At 36.5% G+C, this 25,064-nt stretch overlaps 1 protein-coding gene across 1 annotated transcript in view; it reads left to right on the top strand.

Moving 5' to 3' along the window:
- Positions 1-24,661, top strand: part of SNTG2 (syntrophin gamma 2) — a 180,557-nt gene extending 155,896 nt beyond the window's left edge. The window contains exons 14-17 of the mRNA XM_054383622.1: positions 2,982-3,224; positions 14,721-14,813; positions 18,509-18,619; positions 24,530-24,661. Of these exons, the coding sequence (XP_054239597.1) occupies positions 2,982-3,224; positions 14,721-14,813; positions 18,509-18,619; positions 24,530-24,661 (579 nt within the window). The remainder of the gene's footprint in view (positions 1-2,981; positions 3,225-14,720; positions 14,814-18,508; positions 18,620-24,529) is intronic.
- The last annotated feature ends 403 nt before the right edge of the window (positions 24,662-25,064 follow it).

Below are 25,064 nucleotides of genomic sequence, written 5' to 3'. Positions count from 1 at the left end.
AATGTTGGGCAGCAGAAAATTTGTTGCTCTGTTACCTGTACAGATCCTCAGTTAATATTGGGATGAAAGAGAACTGCTTGGCTTTTGGGTTTAGATGTTTTTTAGTGGTGCGATTTTTTGTTTGCTTGTATGTGGGTTTTTTTCTGTTTGTTTGTTTTTCCTGCTGTAGCACAGTTATTGAGGACAATTTACATAAGGAAAATTGGGCGTGGGGTTATTTTTTTTTTTTTCTGCTTTAAACGTTACTACCGATTTGAAGCTCAGTCCTTCCTTGAATATTCTGGTAATTTCAAGTAAATTCTGGTACTTGTTTGTTAAGAAAAATAAGTGGAAATAAACTACCCAAGATTCAACTCTCTACTGTTCTTGACATTTTGGTCAATGAATTCTTAATTACCAGTCTTCATGAATACATTAGCTAAAGTGCAAAAACTCAGATTTAACTCTTTCGCCTCTTTTCTGTAGATTCTTTGGTATAAATGACAATAAGGCAAACTGAGCAAATTCGAAAAGCTGGGAAAAAATCTTGAGATTCAGATTTCTGTGTTGCAGACTGAATGGTGGAGTTTATGTTGTAAAAACCTCCCTTTGGGGAGAGTGTTGGTAAGGATTTTCAGAACCCAGTTAGAATAAGCGCAAAGCTGTGATGGAGAGTGCTATTGTATCTTCTCATTAAAAGTGAGTTTTAAGGAGAGGTGAGCGTGTTACCTACTCGTAAACTTCTCATCTATGTTTATTGTGAAACAAGTTAAAAGTGAAAAATAAGAATCTAATAGGGAAATTAGATTTTAAAACAAAATGTTTATTCTCTTTTAGACTTTTTTTTTTCTTCATATGCATACATAAAAATACCTGTTTGCATAGAATCATAGAAATGGTTTGGATTGAAAAAGACATTTAAAATCATTGAGTCCAACCATTATCTATATCAAGTTTGTGATTCTGTTATTTGCATATACAAACATACATGTTCAGATATGTCAATTACTCTCTTTTTATATTTCTATATTTACTAAATGTGTATATATATCTTTGCTATATATATATTTACAATACAGATATATATAGAGATACATACATATATATATATATAAATATAAATAAATGTACTTGAATATTCATGGACATGTAGTAGTAACAACCAGGTGATTGAGAATGTAATCTCCTTTATCATATGTTTTTCTTTCTATACCTTGCCTCATATTCCATATTTTCTGGAACTGTTACTGAAAATCTGTGTTTTTCAGGGGCAAGAATATTAGATGCACTTTTAAAAGCAACCATCTTAAAAACATTTTTTTCTTTCATTGCCTGGTGTTTTCACACATCACAATTTTACATACAGAATAAAAAATATTAATATAGCTGTCTGCAAGCCAGGATGAGCATCACTGGGTCTTGAAGCAGATGTAGACGGCAATGCTTGTCAGTCCTGCACACCAGATTATATGCAGGTATTTTGTTCAAATTCCTTTTCAACACTCTAGGAAGCACTGTAATATGACTCTGAACTTCCTCAAGGCTGTTCTCTCCTCAGGTAGCTTCAGGACCATTTTGACAACAAAGTGCTTTGTACCCTGGTGGTATTATGTGCAGCTTCTGAGGTACCCCACAGAACACCATCCATAAGTTTACCAGACCAAACATGATTAAATTGCATAAGATTAAACTTCCAGCTTATGATAATCAGTAATTCACCAGCACAAGTAAAATTTCAGTTCCCATGTGAGTGTTTTGATCCTGTTTATGAATATGAAAGCAGTACATGGTGAGCTGTGCTAGCAGAGTATTTGTTTCCTCTGCCTTTCATTACTAAAAAGTGAATTTTCACTGCTGCCCAATGAGGACAGTGGTGTGTGCATCTACAACAGGAAGGACACAAGACCCTGAACATTTAAATGTTTTTTTTACATATGTCAGAATATTTTTCGTTACATTTGGATGCTCAGATTCCAGTTGTTTGTTATTGTGTGCATGGACTTTCAACTATGGCCTCATGAATGGATTATATCAGAGGTTCTAGGAAACTAAATTCTAAATCTTCATCATCTAAACATACATAAATCTTTAAATCTTTATAAGGCATATCTTGACTGTAAGATTCTAGGACTTGGGTACTACTACAAAGCTGCATTCTAGCCTTTTCAAAACCAGTCCAGTCAAACAGATCTTTTCAGGTGAAGTCAGGTTTCCTAAACCCAACCTGGATTGTTAGAGAGAGAAAAATCTACTTATGAATTACTTTGCAAATTACTTTTTCTGTTCTTTCAATCTTCTCTGTCCCACAATCTTAGATAAATGGGGATTTAAATTTAAAGAATGCACAGAATGGGAATTCAGTCACTGAAATTAGTCAGATGTATAAGCAGTAGCTTTTTTTATTTGGTTTGCTTTTTTTGTCTATATTTATATAAATAAATGAAGTCTTGAAAGATTAGGAACATTCATTGTAAGAATTTGTTTCCATTTACAAAGCATTCTGTTACAGGGATATTTTTTGTTATGAAAGACTAATGTGACATTTCTCCATCTTGAAGATGACGGCAAGATTGAACTTCATCCCCTCTTGCAGTTGCAGAGCAGCATAGGCAGCTATTAGGGGACATTTAAAAATTCACATCGTCATATCCAGAGTTAGGTGCTTGATAAGAGAATGCATTTCTTAGTGTTTAGCATTTTGGAACCCTATTGGAATGGCATAATATTCTCCTGTAAAGCTGGTACATAGTTCTTGAGTTGTATTCAGCCAACATGGGGATTTCCTTCCTTTTCACTGTAAACTCCTTTTAGATTAGGTATGTATTACTTAGGTTACTTTGACAATATTTTGGAACTACTGAAGCAGCTTGGATTACAGGGCACAGGGTAAAGTGAATCAGAAGCAAAGAGAGAAGCTCTCTTTGAAGTTACTAATTATTAGAGCATTTCTTCAGGGTAATTATTAACATAATGACATAACATATCCAGATACTTTTTGATAGATGAAGAATCAAATACTGGAACGTGTCTTTCAGCTCTGGCTTGCTGATGATTACTGGCTACAAGCAAACTTGTATTTAGGTATTCATCAAGACTATGATCTTGAAGACCAGAGGCCATATTGTTTCAGCGTTATGGTTGGACATGGCAAGAGTCATTATTTCAATGTAGAGCTGGGCAGTGAGTTGGCAGTGTGGGAGAAATCATTTCAAAGAGCGATTTTCTTGGAAGTTCAAAGAACAGGGGTAAGTAATGAATGGTTTAAATCCTGGAACCAATTAAGTGGTAAAATCGATACAACAAGTTTTTAGATTATTTGTATGTTTAATAATTGTGTGGGATTGATGTGCTCCACGTGTTCTGAACACCTCCAATGTTGGTCACTGCACCACCTCCCTAGGCAGCCTGTTCCAATGCCTCACCACCTTTTCAGTAAAGAAATTTTTCCTAATACCCAGTCTAAACATCCCCATTTAAATGAGTTTACCATTGAGGGCCCTCAAGTTCTTGAATATGATGGAGCTGTTTTCACCATTACCCCTGTACGTGTTCTTTCTAGTAGGAGTTTCTAGAAGAAGAGTTGTATTTCTGACAATATTCTGTCCCATCACAGTTTATGAAAAGTATTGTGGTGCAATGGTATGTTCAAAGGTGCTTTTGAATTTTGCCTGCCTATATCGTGTGACACTTATACATCTCATCTGAAAACTGCAGCATTGAATGATAGAATATAATAAAGCAGGAAGAAATACCCCTCACAGTATCATTCCCCTTTCAGCTGTCTTAAAGCATACTTTGAGCTGCTAATGCTTCCAAAAAGGAGTCTGCTCAGAAACTGATGAAATAAATCTATTTGCAGTGATAGGAAACAAACCTATGTTAAATGTCTGTATTTTCTTCCTAGAAAAAGTATTGTAGTCACTGATGGCATAATTCTGACAGATATGGGCAATAAATATACAATAGAAGTAGGGCAAGAAAGCAGCTAAAAGGCAGAAAAAGTGTTGTTAAAAAGTATTTCCCTGAGCTTGTGGAAAATTCACATTGAAATGGAGAAAGAGGCAGTGAAGTCCTCTGAATCATAACTAGAAGTTCAGTCATCTCCCACAAATCTCTGTGAGCCTCTCTGTCTCACCTGGAGCATCCTAAACAGTACAAGGCTAATAATGATGCTCTGATAAAGTAGAGCCTTTTCTTAAAAAACAAACAAACCAAAACAAAATAGAAACAAAACAAAAACCCAAACAAAACCCCCACAACATCTAAAAAACCCCAATATTTTTTCTTCTTCTCAAGCTGTTCTTTCCAAAGGAAAATATCTTGACTAATCTGAGTCTTGGATACAATTGTTACATTAATGCAGAAACATTTTGAAAGGGTGATTTGAGTCTTTGGGGTCTTCAGTATCGTTCAACAGGAGGGAAGAAGAGGGTATTGGCAGTGGGCAGAGGAAAGAATTATAGTAATATATTCCACTGTCAGCTGCAGAAAAGTTGCAGCTACTGGTTTGGTATCTTAAAATGTTGTTAAATGGATGTCAGGAGCCAGAGAAGAAGAATCTACTTCACAAGATGGAAGAGCTCTCAGGAGACTCAAAAGAACATTCAGGAGGAAAGTTATCTACTGCAGTGTCTCTAAAATACCTGCAGGTTATATAGAGTGAGGAGAGACATACTCTCCTCATTTATCTAGCAACTTCTAAACACAAAGAAAAGTTTTCCTTTTGTGTTTCCAGCTGTGATGCAGATGCTTCAAGCTCTTTGCAGTCCTTGTGAAGCTGAATAACCTAGTTTCATGAGACTCTGCTTTGCTTGGACAAAATAAATTGTTTAGTAAGAGTTAGTGCAAAGATTGAAATAGATCAGATTCTGGACTCCACTCACTCATACCAAATTAATCAAGTTTTTGTACTTAAAATACAAAAAGGTGAAACATAGTTGGCAATGCTATCTTAATTTTATATTATGTCAATGACAAAGCATATGTGAAAGAGAATTATATATAGGAATCTCTTTAAAACTGGAAACTTCACCACACCCAATCTCATGAGGTTCAGTAAGTCAAAGTGCAGGGTCTTGCACCTAGCCCAGGGCAATCTCAATATCAATACAGCCTTGGAGATAGTGAAATTGAGAGCAGCACTGCAGAAAAGGGTGTTGGGATACTGGTGGATGAGAAGCTGGTGGATGTGGAGCCAAAAATGCACACTTGCAACCCAGAAGGCCACTGGCATCCTGGGCCATATTAAAAGAAGCACGGCCAGCAGATCAAGAGGCCCCTTTACTCTGCTTTCCTGAGACCTCACCTGGAGTAATGTGTCCAGCTATGGGACCTCAACACAAGAGAGACATAGACCTGCTGGAATGGATCCAGAGGAGGGCCACAAAGATGATCAAAGGGTTAGAACACCTCTCCTATGAAGACAGGGTGAAAGAATTGTGGCTGTTCAGCCTGGAGACGGAAGGGCTCAGAGGAGACCTTATACCTAAAGGGGTTTTAAAGTGGAGTAGGGTACATTTAGGTTGGACATAGGAGGAAGTTCTTCACAAGGAGAGTGGTACAACACTGGAATAAGTTGCCCAGGGATGTGGTTGAGGCCCCATCCCTGGAGACATTCAAGATCAGACTCAATGTGGCCCTGGGCAGCCTGATCTAGTTGGAGGGGTCCCTGCTCACTGCAGGAGGGTTGGACAAGATGACCTTTGAGGGTCCATTCCAACATGATGCAATCTGAATCTGTGAATATCCAAATTTCAGAACTAATTGCTGAAACAAATAATCAGAGTGAAAATAATCCTGAAGTTCAGATGAGGTATTAAATAGCAGTTAGATTAGGTTAGGTTTATGCAATCATTTAAAAGATAGTTGTCATTTTCTTATCAGAAGCACTCAGTTTAATTACGCAATTAAGATTTAGATTGTCTTCATTATTTACAGAAAGCTTGTTACACTTCCAATTAACCCATTGTCTTTAGAAGTGCTATTAGATCTTAATTAATTTTTGCATTGATGCAAAACCCCCACCAATTTACAATTCAAAGCAGGATGCTGAGAACCATATGGTTTAATTGTAAATGCATTTGTAAAAATTATTAATAATTCAACAGTTCAGATACCAGGTGAGAACTGAGCAATGCACCTATTAAAATTTGTAAAAAAAAAAAAAAAAACAAGAGAATATACCAGTTTACAAGGCTATTGAACAAAATCTTGTATTCTGTATTTTTCAACATGTTTAATACAAAGCTGTTGATTTTCATGAAGCTACACCAATATTTCTGAAAACAGTCATATATTCTTAAAATTAAAAATTATTCATATTGAATGGGTAAATCCAAAGACACACACATCTACATATATATGAACATATATATATATGTTTGTGTATATATATGTGTGTGTATGTATATATATATAAATACATTTATATTTGTTTTTAACCTCAAAGATTTAGATAACAATTATGTAGTGCACATATAGCTTTGCTATTAGTTTCCAGACAGTCTTACAGGCTTGAGCAAGGGTGAAACTACTAAGGTATGAGAAAGTAACTCTCATGGAATTTCAGATTTATGGAGTAATATTACCTTTTTATATTTTATATTTTCAAAGATTAGTGTTCTCTATTTAATTTTCTACCTATGATTCCTTTTTAAGAATAGGGCAGAAAAACAGAATCCCAGTGCAAACATCATTGATTCAGATGTTAAATTTGTACTCAGTAATGTTTCTTGTTGACATTTCTAATTAAAACCCTTTTTCAGCTGCAAAATTGCAGAATTTATAGATCACCAGAAAAGGAAAAAAATCCTTTATTATATTAATAACAAGCTACATAAAAAACAAGTCAGTGCCTTTGCTGAAGTAATCCAGCAGTTTTCCACTAAGATGAGTGGTTGCAGCCTGATTACTGTGATTGCTAATGATGATCTGAAAATATACTTGGGACAATCTACAGGTATGAACTGTTAACGATTCAAATCACTGTTATATCTTGCTTTTCTTTATGGAAGAATGAGTTGGTGCAAAATCACAAATATGTTGCTCAGGCACAGAGATGAGGAAGCACAATCGGCTCCTGACATATAAGCTAAGGCTAAAAAAAATGTTCTTTGAAATTTCAGTGCTAGAGGATGACCACTTCTAAGCTGCTTGCCTTTGATTTTGTCCTCTTGCCTCCATTTTTCTCCTGAACTTTTCCTATAACCAATTTGAGCCATAGTCTGCCTGTTCAGCAGAGGAGGTAACAACCCTTATTTGTTCTGTCAGATTTTCATTAGCTATGGGTGCACATTGCGGAGGGATTGATATGGCTATGGAATCATAGAACTGCCAAGCTTAGAAGAGACCTTTGAGATCATCACATTCAACCTCTCACCTAGAGCTCACAGTCCAATGACTACTTCTAAAACAATACCATGAAACCATGTCCCTGAGCACCACATCCACATCTCTTTTAAATACCTCCAGGGATGACCACCTCTCTGGGCAGCCTGTTCCAATGCCCACTAACCCTTTCTGTGAAGTTTTTCCTAACATCCAGCCTGAACCTGGCACAATTTAGGGCCATTTCCTTTCTGTCCTGTCACTTGTTGCATGTGAGAAGAGACCAACCCCCACATTACTCTAGCATCCTTTGAGGTAGAGGGCAAGGAGGTCTCTTCTCACCCTCCTCTTCTGAAGACTAAGCAACCTCAGTTCCCTAAGGCATTCCTCATAAGAGTTGTATTCAAAGCCTGTCGCCAGCTTGGTTGCTCTTCTTTGAACACAGTCCAGCATCTCAGTGTTTTCTTGTAGTGAAAGGCCCCAAACTGAATACAGTATTCAAGGTGTGGCCTCACCAGTGCTGAGTAGAGGGGCACTCATCTCCATAACTGCAGTATCTACTCACCTTGACAAGTAGTATCTTGTTCATGAGATCAACAGTTCATGAGACATTAGTTGACCTATCTGTCTTCCTGCAGAGAAGCATTTGCTTCAGGCTGCATGTGCATGTAGCTCTAGTCTCTGTGCAATAGTGATTTAATGCTTAATTCCAGTTATGCTTAAATGTTCTGAAATGCCAATCTGTCCAATGAGAGCTCTACTGAGAAAACCATTTTTGAGATTTGCTGCTATAATGTTGTGAGCATTACAAATTGTAAATAGATTAGATCAGATATTTATATCAGTTAGAACAGCTGTCATGTGGCAGGAATTTTACTTATGAACCTGCCTCAGATTGTAATAGATGACCTAAAGGCAAAAGTTTCAAGTGTAGCAGTATCTTGAGCAAGCCAGCATTTAAAAAATGAATGTGCTCAACATAGGTGTTACTTTCTTAAGCATGGAGACCCATGCTAGCTTCGCTGCTGCTGAAATCGATAGAAGCTTTCTTTGAACTTCAGTGAAACTATAATGGGACATCATTAGAGTCCTCTGAAAAATCTTTCTTCTAGTGCTAGTGTCTCTTGCATACATAAATGCTGAATCACAGATGTGCATCAATGTTTAAAAAAAACCCATAATGTCTTCTTGAAATTATCAGGTTACAGTACCATCTTTTGTAAGAGAATGTCCTTTTTTTTTATACTAAGAGCCAGTCAAGTATGTAAAAAGAGAACTTGTACATTCTTCTGCAACTGCAGATCTGAAAGGAATGTACAAGAATTTTAATCAGATCTGGTTTGTTTCTATAAGGTGGATTTAATTGTATCTATCCATATTTACCATGGTTCCATAACATTTTAATTGTGACATGATGAATTCCTTGAAGATATGACCAGGTGAGTGGATCTGTCACATTTTCACTCTCACAAATTATTTCACAGATCCTTTTGCACAGTTATCTGAGAGAGGAACACACCAGAGGTTGAGAAAGCTGTTCTGGATGAAATTTCTGAAAACTCTTACGTTTTTGATGAATTTCAGATTTCATCATCATTTTATGTAATGTGGATTCAGAGTGAGAATGCTTTCAGTGTACTTTATAAAAGCATTCCAAAAGTTCTGCTTAAAAACAAACAACAATCAAAAATTTAAAATATGAACAAGTTGAAGTATTTTTAATTTTTTAATTAAACCATTTTGGAATTTCAATGACTTTGAGAACACTTCTATGTAGCTCAAGGAATTCTATGAGAAGAAAAGTCTGTTGACGAGGATTTTTAGGCTTTCTTCAGAATTAAGGGATTTAATTTTGTATGCCTCCTAGTACACTCTCTGTGTGTGGGCAGAGATACATTTCCCAGTACAACCAACCGTAGCAACTCTGGTTGCTCTTATCATTAGCTCCACATCCTATTCCTAGGTTTTTAACATTAAAAGTGGATTTTTCTTTTTTTTTTTTTTTTTAATCTTAGTCTTGACCTGGCTGCTCCCATAATAAGGCTCTTACCAAACTCTGTGTTTTGGTAAGTACAGTGGATGCATTAAAAATCCTTACTCCTTCCACTTGTGTATGGCTTAATACCTTGTAAAATGTTGCTGCTTTAAGTCATAGAGCAAGAATTGGTGTTCTAGTCTGTCTGTGTTGGTGTATTTTTTTTCCCCTTAACCTCATTGTATTTTAAATGCTGTTGGTGCATTATTTTATTTGTAATTTATAATAAAAGAGCACAGCATAGAATCATAGAATTGTTTTGGCGGGAAAAGACCTTTAAGATCATTGAGTCCAATCATTATCTAACTATTATCTAAGTCTGGTGCTAAACCACGTCCCTCAGTGCCACATCTCTTTGTCTTTGAAGCACCTCCAGGAAGGGGGATTCAACCTCCTCTCTGGGGAGACTGTTTCAGTGTTTGAGAAACATTTCAGTCAAGAAGTTTCTTCTAATATCTGACCTAAACCTCCCCTGATGCAACTTGAGACCATTTCCTCTTGTCCTATAACTTGTTACTAGGGAGAGGAGAACTACCCCCACCTTGCTCAAACCTCATTTCAGGTAGTTGTAGAATATGAGAAGGTATTCCCTTAGCCTCCTTTTCTCTGAGGCTTTCTCTGTTTTTTTTTTTCCCTTCAAATTGGCAGGCCTGGAGCTTTCTGTTAATGTAATTGATCCATTGACCAGTAACTGATTTCTATGGAAAACTCTCATAATTGAATCCAATTATTATTTTAATGTACAATTTAATAAGAATGAAAACTAATAGTTTCATATACATTTAGCCCATTACAATTCCTCTCTTTGTAGTCATTTCTATACATCACAAAGTCTTTGTAAGATCATGCACTTTGAAAAGACAAATCCTTTAACAGGGAAAAGTGCTCAGTTGTTCTGTTTGAGATTTTTACTTGCTTCTTCACTTGGGTGCCTAATACCCATGAACCAAGTTTAATGCCTTTTTTTTAGGTTAGCAGATCTACACATTCCCTTCTTCTGAGGAAAAGAGTTATCATAAGTGATAATCATAAATGCTGGGTTTGAAATTAACTGGCCTGTCATTGAGCATATTTGTAAAGTCTCTTGTTGTTAGACAAAATCCTGCATCACCATTTGTTTCAGAGTACTGAAGCAACCTGTCTCTTGACCTCTCTCTATTGAGAGAGCTAATAATATAAACACAAAATAATCCTGTCTTTTTAAAATTTTATTTTATTCATTAAGAGGTAATTAACCCAGGCCTTCAATGCTAATTACCTTCTGCAGATTCTGAGATGTGTGCATAGTCATGGAAGATACTAATTAAAGTGGATAGCAAGAACAACAACAACAGAAAGTACTAAGTTCCCCAAGCCTCACAGTATTAGTTAACTATAGGATCATGCTAGAATCAAAGTGTCAAGAGTTTTGTAGATGGGTGTGAAAAAGACAAGCTACTGACCAGCTGATGTGACTTTGTTTAGAGGGCTGAAATTCTGCCCTAGGATAAATGTAAAGGCTTATGAATGTCTCAAGGGAGAGTGTCAAGAGGATGGGGCTAGACTCTTTTCAGTGGTACCCAGTGAAAGCACAAGGGGCAATTGGTACAAATTAGAGCACCAAAATTTCCACCTAAATTTAAGGAAAAACTTCTTTTCTTTGAGAGCGCCAGAGCACTGGAACAGGATGCACAAGGAGGTTGTAGAGTCTCCTTCTCTGGAGACTTTCAAAACCTGCCTGGACCTGTTCCTGTGTGATTCCCTGTAAAGCAGGTGATCCTGCTTTAACATGGGGTTGGACTAGATGATCTTCATATATCCCTTCCAACCCCCCCACCATTCTGTGATTCTGTGACTTAATTTATTTCTGAAGGTTGCAGTAGAAAGGTACTTACACACTTTTGCCAACACCTCCTGCTCCTAGATGCAGGCTCTCTATTCCCACCATTTAGCTTCCAGGACTTTCTTTTCCCTCCCTCTCTGCCTTATCCAGCTTTCTTACCCTCCTCCAGAAAGCTCAGCCCCCTGACGTTCATGCACAGAAAAGAGCTCAGCTTTCTATCTGTGATTTACCAAAGACAGGGAGGGATTTTATAGCAAGAAGGAAACACTGTGGCTTGCTTTTTACCTTCCCCTTCTGCTTTTGGAGCAAAGAGGCTTGCTCACTCTCACATGAGTGGTCAACGGGATCCAGTGTGGAGGCATGGACGAGATAGGCAGAAAGTGCATGTGTTCAGGACTGCTCAGGCCTGGTATTGTCAGTATGTGAGATAATGCTTATTAGTGCATGATGAATTAGTACTGTGCAGTGGTACTGTGGTAGTGTCATGCTGGACACCACAAGTCTGCCCGAAGAAGAAACTGTAAGACCCATTGCTTCTTCAGGATGGCTTCAATGGAATCTGCTACTGTGAAGGCAAGATGTCCAGAATCATGAGATAGTCTGTTAAATGAGGAGGATAGGCCAAAGCTGAATTACTTCTGTGAAATTTCTATACCTATGGGAAAGATAGTGTGTATATCATAGAACCATTAAGGTTGGGAAAGACCTCTAAGATTATTGTGTCCACCCATTAACCTAAGACCACCATTGGCCATTAAAGCATGTCCCAAGGTGCCATGTCTACACCTTTTTAACACTCCTGGAGTTTAGTTATTTTAAGTATTAACCTGTATCAGAGCCTGAGAGGACAGATAACAGTGCCAAAGATAGACCATGCTTCTGAACAGGTCTTCTTCTGCTACTTGAGCGATTAGTCATCATCTGATGATCTAACTTTGTCAACTTAATGATCTTTTCATGAGTTAAAGGTGTACATGTTGTGATACCTGAACAATTGCACAGATAAGAGTTTTGTAATTGCCTTTTATTACAAATAATTATTCTACACATCATTTCATCATTGCTTGGAAAACATTGAAGAATTGATCTCAAATGTAAAGTATAGTATAGTTTTCTTACCTGTTGCAGTTCAGGCATGAGGTCTTCATTTTAATGGCTTAATTCTTAGTGCTTCGACTCAAGAATCTCATCAGGCTTAAACTCACAGTCTACCTCCCCATCACCAAGGTTAGAGCTGGAAAAACTTTTTCATCCTGTCTGGAGCAGGGCAAGCCAAAGATGGCCACTCTACCACATTTGCTGAAGTTGCAAATTTTCATACATGTATGAGTTGTATAAATTAATGTGGCTATTAGGGTACAGCTATATGACTGGAAATATTTTAATGCATGTCTTAAGGTTGATGACCTTGTATATTGTCATCTACCTCTGCTTACAATCCCCAAATCTTTTGTGATAAGCTTATATTAGACCTAATCACAGAAAAAAATGTCATTTATACTTGGTAAGGAAGATTTTTTTTTTAACAGTCTATCCTGTTGCTTAAACTGTGAGTTCTCAAGCTGGCTGATATGCAGTGCTGTTTTCTGTTCTGAAAGATTCTCTAACAGACAGCTAAGCCTAGATCTCTTATGCTAAACTTCCATATAAACATATTCTGTTTCTCTAGTATTTCTCTGCAAGTAATTTCCAAATCAGTTCTATTATTTGCAAATATTGACTATTTGTAAAATACTCCAGGCTAATTATTTATTCATAGTTCATTTTAGTATTCACCATTTGTGGCTGAGCAATTAGATGCTTACCCATTGGGGAAATCAAATATGTTTCATAAATTGCTTTGCTAAGTCAGAGCCCAGCTAATATATAACCTTTTGAAGTGGAAAATAATGAAGAATAATATGTGACTGATGCTTAATATCATTTACAATTACTGAATAAAATGTAGGGATATTTGAATATTCCAATTGAATATCAGTCACTGAAATATTTTTAAATGCCAAATAATATAATCTTTTAAATGCCAAATAATAATAATAAAATAATTTTTAAATGCCAAATATAACACCAATAAGCAAAGCAATATACATATTTGTCATTTATTATCTATACTAATAAATTAATTCCAACCCTTTTTCAAAATCCTTTATAAAATGTCATATTTGTAACTCAGAAATGCATATTTTATTATAAATATTATTTGAATAAAACTTAATATAAAATTATTTTATATCCTTTTTGTTTGTTTTAGTATGTTGCTTATTTTACTATAACTGTAAATATTTTTAGTAACAGTGGAATGAGGAAACCTTTACAATTACTAAATGTTTGAGATTGTGCTAAAAATCTTAAATTAAAAGGACAATTTTCAACTTAAGCAAGTTTATTAAACAAGGCCCCCTAGGCCCTTCTTGTGTTAAAACCATTTTGAGGGGGAATTTAAAGAAACTATCCAGATACAAAACTTTTATAAAATCACATCTCTGAGTGTGAAGCAACATTGCAGCTTATGAAACATTAATGAGAGCAAAGTAATACTCCCTTGGAAGAAAAAAAAAAAAAAAAAAGGTCAAAGTTTTCCCAAGTCATGAGGGTATCATTCTTACAATGGCTGGTGAGGTGAGAAAAAGCTGGAGATAGGATCTGAGCTCTACTCGTGCTGAAGGCTGTGGTCTTTTTGATGTTAACTGGGAATGGTGAATGTGAAGCTGTTTAGAAGATTTTTCAGGTGCTTTCAGAATCCATCATACACCAAACTTTCCTGGTCTTAAAAACACATATAAAGAATGAAAATTACTTTTTACTGTAAATCCATTCAGTAGTTTAAACATAATTTCTGTGCTTTGTTAATGAAACTGTTTTCTTTCTAGCCTGAGAGGTGACCAGAGAGTTGTTGTATAGTACAAAAAAGACAAGGAGCTACTTCAGAGAGTCACTAAGATGATGGAGGGACTGGAACCTTATGAGGACAGACTGAGCGAGCTGGGGCTGTTTAGTCCAGAGGAGGCTGAGGGAGGATTTCAATATCATGATCAATATCTAGAGGGCAAGTATCAGGAGGATGGAGCCAGACTTGTCAGTGGTGTTCAGTGGTGGGGTAAAGGGTAGTAGACACAAAATGGAACACAGGAGGTTGCATGTAAACATAAGGAAAAAATTCTTCCCATTGAGGGGGGCAGAGCACTGGACCAGGCTGCCCAGAGAGGTTGTGGAGTTTCCTTCTCTGGAGGCATTCAAAACCCACTTGGATGTTTGAAATAGTCAGATTTGGCTTTGTTTGCTTTGTGTTTCACTTTCTAAGGGATGGTTTCCAAGAATATGGTATTTAATTGGTAGAAGACCAACTCAAGATACGGAAGATCTCCAGTAGATGTTTGGCTGACAGATCTGATACTGCCAGTCAGATTTTGTGACAGTTGTAAAATGTAATAATATAAAGCAGTACCACTGTTGCCAGCTGAGTGTCTTATCACACAAAACACTGCATAAAATCTTATTTTTATATGGTAAGTGCCAATAATGATTGTTCTCTCAAACATGATGCCTTTTGTTTTCCAGTCTAAAACTTATATGTGCAGTTGGCAAGGGGATAGTCTGTGTTTCACAGTTGACTTTGCTCTGGGATTTACCTGTTTTGACAGTAAAACCAAGGTAAGAGGAAAAACAAAAGAAAACTTTTGTTTTGATTTTACTGAAATTGTCAGTAGCTAGTTTATGTTGATCAGTAACAGTAAATTTTTGTGTTGATGTTATTTCTTATTCAAATGTACTGTACTTTTTATTTATATACCACAAATTGAAGTGTAGTCAGTTTGAGACTTGAAAGAGACAATTATAGTTTTACCTTAGCAAAGGTACATTTTAGAGAAAGATATTAAAAAGGTAATTTTCTTTCAAGTATTAAAAACAAAGGAAGGTTATATTTAGCAGAGAACTTGGTTTCTTATAATGAAGAAACTTTAAAATTTTATAAAGAATATAAATCATCAAAAACAAAAGAAGTGTTACCTGATTCTATTTGGTTTGAAGCTACAGATATCAAATAGGATTAATAATTTTTTCCATCAGAAGGAATTTAGGCCATGTCTACAATAAACAGAATAAGGGCAAATGCATTTCAAAGTCATAATCTATAAGATTAAATTCAGTTATCTTCCAAAACAGTGGCTATGTATAAAGCACCTACAGGGAATGTTTTATGAGGTGTCAACTTCCAAGCCTTTTCTGTAGTTTTCCTATTTTATATGCTATTTGACAATACTTTAAGTTATTCTAAATGGATTTATAAATTTATTTGCTAGTAGAAGGAAACATACATGCAAGAAAAATGTTTCTGCATTAATAGTACTGTTACATTAGCACTCTTGAAATATGAGGCATTGGAACAGACTGCCCAGGGAGGTGTTGGAGTCACCATCCCTGGAGGTGTTCAAAAAAACAGGTAGACAATGACACTTCAGGACATGGTTTAGTGGGCATGGTGGTGTTGACTTTTGTCACTTGGACTTGAGGATCTTAGAGGTCTTTTCCAACCTTTATAATTCTGTGATCTTCAACTTCAAAGGATTTTTTAAAAAATATGTACTAAAGACATTTCAGTCAGTCATTCTGAGTTAAGAGGAAACATACTGCATTTTGAAATATTGACACAAGACCTAAGTTTTGTGTGTTGCTATTTTGGGCTGCTGCACAACTTTATTGAAATCTTTGTGCAGGGAATTAATGACTAGAAGTTCGTTGTTGTTTGAAAACTTTGATTAATTTCATTAAGTATGCTATCCTATGAGATAGCATATCAATTCAGGAACTCCATTTGAATACCCTTCTCTGCCTCAAGTGATGCTGCATTCTGAAATTGGGCTGTTTGCACAATTGTACGTATTTTGCAGGTAGCCAGAAATTAACAATAAAAAGTAATCTCAGTTTAGACTATAGAAAACAGCCTATAGAAAAAACTGATTTGGTGTACTCACACCTCTAGAATTATACAGTTCTCTACTGACAGGACTTTGAGCTAAAGTGCCTACCTTCAGTATTGATGAGGAGAAGGTTATTTGTTGCTTGCCTAAGGAGAAATGCCATCAGACAGATTTATTCTGTTGTTAAACTGTGAAAATCTGGAGACCTCAAGTACATTTATTGCTCATCTGTGTGAGAGCTAAAGATGTTCTCTGCATTCTCACCGAGTGAGGCAGTAATGGATGGCTTCTGCAGTTCACCTTCATATAATTGTTAGCTAGAACTGTGTTTCTCCATGCTTATAACTTTTTCAGAATATTTCCTACCAACACTGTATAGCTGGTTGAAGTGGTCAAGCAACTAAATTTTGATGGCTTTTTTTTTTCCTCAAGATAATAAATTTCATATTATCATAGACTTGTTTTGGTTGGAAAAAGCCTTGAAGATCAAGTCCAAACATTATCTAACTTGACCAAGTCTGCTGCTAAACCATGTCCCTTTGCATCACACCTCTGCATCTTTTAAGCACCTCCAGGGATGAGGATTCAACCACCTTCCTGGGGTTCCTCCAGTTTATGAGAACCCTTTCAGTCAAGAAGTTCCTTCTAATATCCAGCCTAAACCTCCCTTGGTGCAACTTGAGGCCATTTTCTTTTGTCCTATCACTTTTTGCTAGGAGAAGAGACCAAAACCCACAGTGTCTAATTAGACTATAGGTGACTAATTATAGTCACCTATTGATGTAAAGAATGCTCTGACACCACAGCAGGTGGCCATACAGCCTTATTAAAATGAAGGTCAGTCCCCCATCTATGACTCTGAGCTGTGGAGTAACCAGCTCATGCATGTACTCATTAAAAACTGCTCTTTTTTCCAGACTAGAAAGTAATATGAAAAGGGCTTTCTTATTACAAATGACAAAATAAAAAGGACAAGAGCTTTTGTGGTGGGTTGACCCTGGATAGACACCAGGTGCCCACCAAAGCTGCTCTGTCACTCCCCTCCTTAGCTGGAAGAGGGAGAGAAAATATAACACAAGGCTCATGAGTTGCAGTAAGAACAGTGAGATGTCTCATCAGTCACTGTCATGGGCAAACCAGTCTTGACTTGAGGAAATTGGTGTCTTCTATTCTGTTTATAGAATATTCCTTTTCAAACTATGAGTAGGGTTCTGAAGGCCACTGATAGCACTGATCTACATGGGAAAAGTATTTTGCAATGATGTATATTGGTAGAAGGAACATAGCAAACCTTTTCTGTATGTGCTTTTGAAGTAGCCTTTAAAGTAAGTTACAGAATCACAGAATGATAGGGGTTGGAAGGGACCTCTGAAGAGCATCAAGTTCAACCCCGTGCCAGGTCAGTTCAACCCTGTGCCAGGTCAAGTTCACCTAGAGCAGGTTGCACAGGATGGTGTCCAAGCAGGTTTTGAATGCCTCCAAAGACAGTGACTCCACCACCTCTCAGAGCAGCCTGTCCCCTGTGTTGCCCTCAAAATTAAGAAGTTCCTCCACATGTGTAGATGGAACTTCCTAAGTTCCAGTTCCTGTGTTTCCTCAGCAGTGTCTGGGTACTGAATCACGTTTCAAAACATTCAGAGAATTTTCATCAAGATTATAGACATTCAGGAAACAGCAGGAAGTCTGGATGCAAGTTGTTACCTTGTGTTTTTTTACAATTTTTATTTTCAAGGGATCAATAGAAAACATTCAAATAAATACAGAAAATTACTTTGGTTTCAAAAATAATTTCCCAATTTTTTTTTTTAATTTATCTCCATAACTATTAATGCATACCTGACAATCATGGATTTGCCAACAGTACTGAGATGCTGAGCATAAACCTGTAGGAGACCAAGAAGGCTAAAATTCTTATATATTTTACAAGCAACTACAAGTAACATAGAGCATGTTTTTGTGCTTTGTGGGACTACATTCATTTTTGCATTTCTATGGCTTATTTTACCTGAGAGTTTTGAAGCACACTACACACATCACTAAATTCAGCTTTGCAACAGCTGTGTAAGATGTTATGCAGATGAGCCAGCTGAAATATGAAAGATGAAGATATGGTATGGAATTGCCTTCATAGTAAAACTGATACAAATATCCTCATGGATCTTTCTAGAATTAAGCTTTTGCCATGGATTTTCATAGTACATAGGCAACTGAAACATGTACAGAGAATTTCTAAATAATTAATTAGTGAACACTAATGCTGCATCTTTTGCTTTCATCTATGATAGAGTTGATAATTTTATTAGCTCCGCAACCAGCCTGATATCATGCTCTATGTTTATTGCTCTAATATATAAACATTGATCATCAATCTGTAGTTCTAGATAAGAGCATGTAACAGTCCTTAATCAGTTTTTTTTCTCTCTTTAGAACGTCCTGTGGAGGTTCAAATTCTCTCAGCTCAAAGGTTCTTCAGATGATGGGAAAACAAGAGTAAAACTGCTTTTTCAGAATCTGGACACCAAACAAATTGAGACAAAGGTAAGCAACATCTTCATTCTCAGTCTACTAAAAAATGGCACACAATTACTATCAAGGCATCCAAAATTTCATTTACTGCTGGACATACATATGGGGAGCTCCTCATCACAGAGTTTTTTTCTTGCTATTCTCTAGAAACTCCATAATAAACAGAAGTTGATGCAGTATCTATAGTTTGGTTACACTGTTTGTTTAAGCCTGTTGCTGAGTTGTGTTATGATGGTGCTTTACTGTATCTAAAACCTATTTTAAAAAGAGTAGAGGAACAATAAAACTTTTTAAATGCCAAATACAGTTTTAAGCTGTTATAGACTTAAAATTTTAAGAAAATATGTGCTTAAGGTTTGCCAATAACATAAAAGAATGTCTGATATTTAGTATCTTTAGAAAAGGGAGTATTCTTGCAAGAGGCCAAACAATCCCTGAAACCTATTGGTTCTACCATGAATTAAGAGCACTCAGCGCTTTGCACAGGAATTAAGCTGTGGAGACATCTAGTCACTACTACAGAATCATAGAATGGTTTGGGCTGGAAGGGACCTTGAAGATGACCTAGTTCCAACCCACCTGCCATGGGCAGGGACAACTCCTACTACACCAGATTCTCAAGGCCCCATCCAACCTGCCTTTGAATGCTTCCAGGCTTGGAGCCTTCACAACTTTCTCCGGGCAACCTGTTCAAGTGCCTCACCACCCTCATGGGGAAGAATTTCCTAATGTTTAAACTGAGCTTCTTACTCCTCATCTTGTCACTACATGCCTTTGTAAAAAGTCCCTCTATGGTTCTCCTGTAATCAACTTCATTACTGGAAGGATGCTCTGTGGTCTCCTCAGGGCCTTCTCTAGGCTGAACCCCAGTTCTCTCAACCTATCTTTATAGGAGAGGTGCTCTAGTCCTCTGTCCATCTTCATGGTCCTTCTCTGGACTCACTCTAATAGTTCCTTGACTTGTGCTGGGAGCTCCAGAGCTGGACACAGTACTCTGTGTGGGTTCTCATGAGAGCAGAGTAAAGGGGGAAAATCCTCCCTCGACCTGATGACCACAGCTTTTTTGATACAGCCCAGGATATGGTTGGCTTTTTGGGCTGAAAGTGCATATTGCTGGCTCATGGTCTTGAAAAGAATCTGTTGCAGAAACTGGTGTGGTAAATATCAGCCAAAATACTTTCAATTTGCCAAAGTTGTATATAATTTATGTATCTGAATACAGATTACAAGTAATCTAGATAGTAGTAGGTATTCTTAGCCTACATGACATATACCCAGAATTTTCAAGGTTGCTTTAAAAAATAAATAAATACAGTGGTGCGGTGTGATCTGATTTTGCAATTAGACTGCAGCATATTTGCAGTGAATCCTATTCTCTTTAAAACAGGACAACTTCAGGAGGGTGATCAAGGACAGGTCAACAACAATATTTTTTCTTTAGATTTATTGCATTCATCTGAGAGGATGTTTATTCCATATTAGTACTGTTGGCATACAGCAAATTGCAGAGAGGGCAATCAGAGTTCTCTCTCTCCAGCAACATTAATCTCTAGCATCAATAAGCCAAAATCTAGCACTCAAGTCCTTCTTTATTTTTATTAACATGGGTCTTTTGCTTCTGGAGTTTTGGCAATTTATTACTGAACATCTTGAGATCTTGGACAATGTTTGCAAGATGATGGTAGAGTTGAGGTTTTACCTGTGTGACAGTATTGGACAGTCTGATTGCTGTTGGCAATCAACTCTAATATTTGCTGGAATGAATGAGTTTACTTGGCTGCTCTTAGACAAGTGACTTGAGAACAACTTCTCAGATGAGCTTCTTGTGCATTAGCAAAGTTTGCATCCGCCAGTGCAACATTTGAAAGTGTTTTAGATTTAACAATAGTTAGTGGCATTTGGAATCATTCAAGCTGAAAGCCAAAAGCCATCTGGCTCTTCCAGATCCCTGTAGAACACTGCTAGAAGACTTAAGTACAACTGATAGAGTTGCAATGCTGGCACCGAATGTTGGCATCATAGATGTAGTTCTTATGCTTGCAGGGTAAGAGTACCTTTCTAGCTTGTCTTTCTGTTCTTTGTGCAAACGACTGTCACAAAGAGGAGGCTAAATATAAGTTCTAAGCTGAAGAAACTTTCATACCATAGCAGATAGCAGATAATTTATCTTTTCATGTTCATCACAGTCTTAACTGAGCTGTACAATACTAATGCATTTGTTCTTCTCATCCATCATATGGCAACCAAGCCCTGGTATATTTGCTGAGCTATGGAACCAAATTTAGGATTTCCTTTCCCATTCTGACTTCCATGTGGACTGGAGCAAAAACCTAGATCTCTTTACTTGTTCTTTTTTTTTAACAAAAGATATGGTTATCATTTCAATCTGATTTAAGCAATATGCTGAAGAATACCGTAATAGTTGTGCTTTTATCAATGACTAATAAACTCTGAGGCTTACTCATATCTTTAAAGAAACCATGACATGCACTTGGCACAATAACGCTATTTCTCAGTGTCTCCATTATCTGCTTTTTATGTGACACAGGCTTGTTCAAAGACTCAACAGCTCTGGGAAGCAATCAATAAAATTAAGTGTGTGTGTGGTAATGATGCAAAAGACTTGTCAAGCTCTTTATGATATGTAATAATTCTATCTCATGTAGGTGGGCAGCTGAAACAAGGACATATATTTTTCTTACTTGGCTGTGTACATATGCTGATTGAGGTCAGTGCAATGTGCACATTTTTTATATTCTCAGTACCAGCAGGCAGCTTTTCAGTCTTGTTCTTCCACTGCTTTAATCCAATCCTCTATGTTCTCCTCTTCCTGCCTTCCTTTTGGTGCTTTTATTGCACCTAATCCACTACTGAAGTAGCTTTGGTTAAGGAAATATTAGATGTGCACAGATTCTTTTAAATACACCAAAAATAAATTGACAATGTTAATTTAATTACAGAAAGAAGCAGCACTCACAGATAAGAACTCTGTATAAGTTAGAAGTGTGTAGAACCAATGTAGAAAAATATAAGGCTTTGTGAAAGGCTCTGTTCTGTCACTTCATTTGGCTACATTTGGTCAATCTTGAATATCAGAACCTGAGCTGGAATTGTTGGATGACTTCAGTTGATTTTGGAGGAAATCTAAGATTAATGTGAGTGGGTTTATATCTTTAGAATGTATTGTTTTTAAAGATGGTCATTTAGGAGCTAAGGGACATGGTGTAGCACTGGACTTGGTAGTTAGACTTGATAATCTTAAAGGTCTTTTCCAATGAAAACGATTTTATTGTATGATAAACCCTTTACTTGAGCTGAGAATTGGTATACTGAGACCTCAGTTTCATACTGAGTTGTATTTCATTAATAATCACAAGAGTGTACTTCATTTTAATTTTGTAAAGCTTAGACAATGAGAGTTAATTAATGGCATTTTCTTCTTTTTCTGGAAGTGTTTATATTAATTTCATACTAACATTTAGAGTACACAACTACTGTCAAGAGAATATGTTTAAGAAACTTGCTCCATACCAAAGCTATCAATCAGAATAGAAAGAGCAGAGGTTTTATTATCTAAAATATCAGAGTAAGGATTACAGGGGCTTAAATTCATCAAAGGATTATAACCAATAATAACCCTTCATTTTTCTTTCACAATGAGATCTAATTTTGAATGTAAGGCTCAAATGATTACTTCAGCAACCAAATGCTAGTTATTAGCAGTTACCTAAGTGCTTAGTTTGATACAAGTTCTCAAGCAATCTTCCTTCTTTTAGGGTAATTATCTTTTAATTTGTTCAGCAGCAGGAGTGCAAAAGCAGAAGTATGAGAGACTTTTGCATCTTCCCACATTGTTAGCAGATTTTCTCCTTATTTAACTACTTAGGAATAATAGCAAATAGCATATTCTGCTTATTGATCATATTGGTTTATACCCCTATCTTTTTTAATTAGGAGTGCTTTGTATTTGCTTTTGTAACGCTGGAAACGTCTGTATATTGTATTATGTGTCAAGGCATAGTAATCTGTTTTGAATTGCTTATTGCTTCAACTGTTGGTGTTAGAACTGGCTGTGCAGTGTCTCTTAATTCAGATATTTTTTTTTCTTAGAAAGTTGTAGGAAAACCACTCCAAAATTTCAAAGAAGAATTTTCAAGGGAGAGAAGCGTAATTTCCTTTATGTTAATGCATTCTCAAATCTTTTTAATTGAGAAATTCTTGTGTTTCCAGCTTCTGTAAGCAGTTAAAATTGGTTTGTCTTATGATGACCCACCCAGAAAAAATATTGTGCTAGTCAAAAAATGTCTGCTTGCATATTCTTTGCAAGATGTAGGGGCTGAAGGCATTGTTCTGTTAGGCTTCTTTGTGCACTGAGCAAGCACTATGAGGACAGTTTGCTGTTGTAAGTCTATCAAGTCCGAGAAGGTCTTTCCCTATAGTTTTTGTGGATGTTTCATACAGGATAAAGGTATTTGTAAGACCCCTGACACCACAAGAAGAGTGCATATCTTGGGACCTTGTTGAATATCATTCTATTACTTTCATTGTCCAGTAATATGGGTTATTGTCCCCTTATGCTGAGGAGAGCAGATGGTAATGGAAATTACATTTTTCTGAGAATTAATACATTTGCTTAGTGGGAAATAAAATCCCAGAGATAATAAACTATGTATGTCTGATGTTGTAAAGGAAGTACACAATTCAAAAAAACCCCCCATTCAGTAGAATCTCCTTATAGTGAAGTAGAGCCTTCAAATATTGTCAGAGTATAATATTTGGGGTGGGTTTTTTGTTTGGTTTTTTGTTTGGTTGGTTGGGGGGGTTGTTTGGGTGTTGTTGTTTTTTTTTTTTTGGTCACTTTCTGTTTCTCTTTTCCTCTTTTCTTACTCGTTTCTTCTTTAGAGAAGCGTGACTCCTCCATGAGTTGTGGTAGTACCTGCTCTACCTCCTACTACACTGGCCTTGTTGCCTTTTGGGGGGGAATTTACTTGAAATCTAAATATTCTGTTCGAGGCAGAGATTTTTCTTGAGATGATACTGTAAAATACTGTTATAGGAAAAGCAGAAGTCCAGTGCTTTGCCTTTTGTTTAAAGGCAAGCATAGAGAGTGTGCCTTGATGGACCATAATTTAGCCAACATATTGAAACAAATGTCTTCTCCCCAAACCAAAAACTGACCCAAACATCTCCACAATATTTATCAGATGCAGACTTTACTGCTAGTAGTATCATGTAAATTGAACCTGTTTCTCGTATTGTATTTGTTGTCATTGTCAAAATATCACGGCTTCTGTCTGGGCAGATTGGGAAAAAAAACTTAACTTGTGCTCAGAAGATGAAGTATGTTATAAAAAGTCAAGGGAATCTGAGAACTAGTTAGGATTGACTCTGCCTTTGTGAATTTAGTCATGTGAATTTCACACCCAGCCATGTTTCTACATGTAGCTTGTGGAGTGACTTTACCTTAGCCTGCACCCTGCCATTGGCCTCCTAGCTTACTTGTCAGACTCCTTCAGAGACTGATGAAGTATGCATCCTCTTCACCCTCCTCAGTTGTGCCTTGACACCACATCATCAACAAGCATCCTTAACTTATCAAATACTTTAAAATATGTTGCTATATTTGAATATTCTTGCAAGTTCAACTCTTTCATTCTCCAAGCTAAGTGAAAAGTAAGAAATAACACAGAGTAAGAACTAAATTTTCATGCAGCGCTGTCAGTGAACAAGGTACAGACATAAATCTTTTATTCTTAACAACTTTAACTTCATCATCATGGATAAAGATTCACATTTTCATGTAAAGTCCATTGTCCTTTGCTGACTAGTCTGTTCTGTATTTATATTAAGTGTTTATCAACCTGAATATGATTTCACATTTTCTCTCTCTCTTTTTTTTTTTCCTCTTACTTCCTCTTTTAGGAACTTGAATTTCAGGATTTGACGGCAGTTTTGCACTGTATTCACTCCTTTATAGCAGCAAAAGTGGCGTCTGTGGATCCAGTATTCGTAGACAGTCAGAGTATTGCAAGAAAGTATATGTACACTAACTGATTCCAGTTTTTATGTTGTGACTATGGAAAATAAATTATTTTCTTAAAGAAAGTAATTATTTCATGCACAATATTGCAACTTTGTGATTTTACAAGAGGTCTAAAGTTGTATTATCTGTAACGCAAAGAGTTTTCACAATCTGTTAAACATTTTGAATTCACAGGTTTTCAAATATTAAGTCAAACTGAATCAGTTTGTCATCTTTAGCATTAATATGAAATTCTAAGTGAATTTTCAGTTGATAATATTTGTGGTGTCACTCTGATTTCTGCTCTTGTGTTCATACATGCTCCTCATTAGACAGAAATGTGGAATAGCATTTCAAAAGTGTGTGTCCAAAATTTGGCTTCTATGTCTGTTTTGAAAAGTGCTCAGCACACAGACTATTTCTACAGTTTTAGCT

This window comes from Indicator indicator, chromosome 9 (genome assembly GCF_027791375.1).
Source record: "Indicator indicator isolate 239-I01 chromosome 9, UM_Iind_1.1, whole genome shotgun sequence".
Classification (NCBI taxonomy): Eukaryota; Metazoa; Chordata; class Aves; order Piciformes; family Indicatoridae; genus Indicator; species Indicator indicator.
The sequence above is the reverse complement of the archived record's forward strand: the minus strand, read 5'-3'. Positions and strand labels throughout refer to the sequence as shown.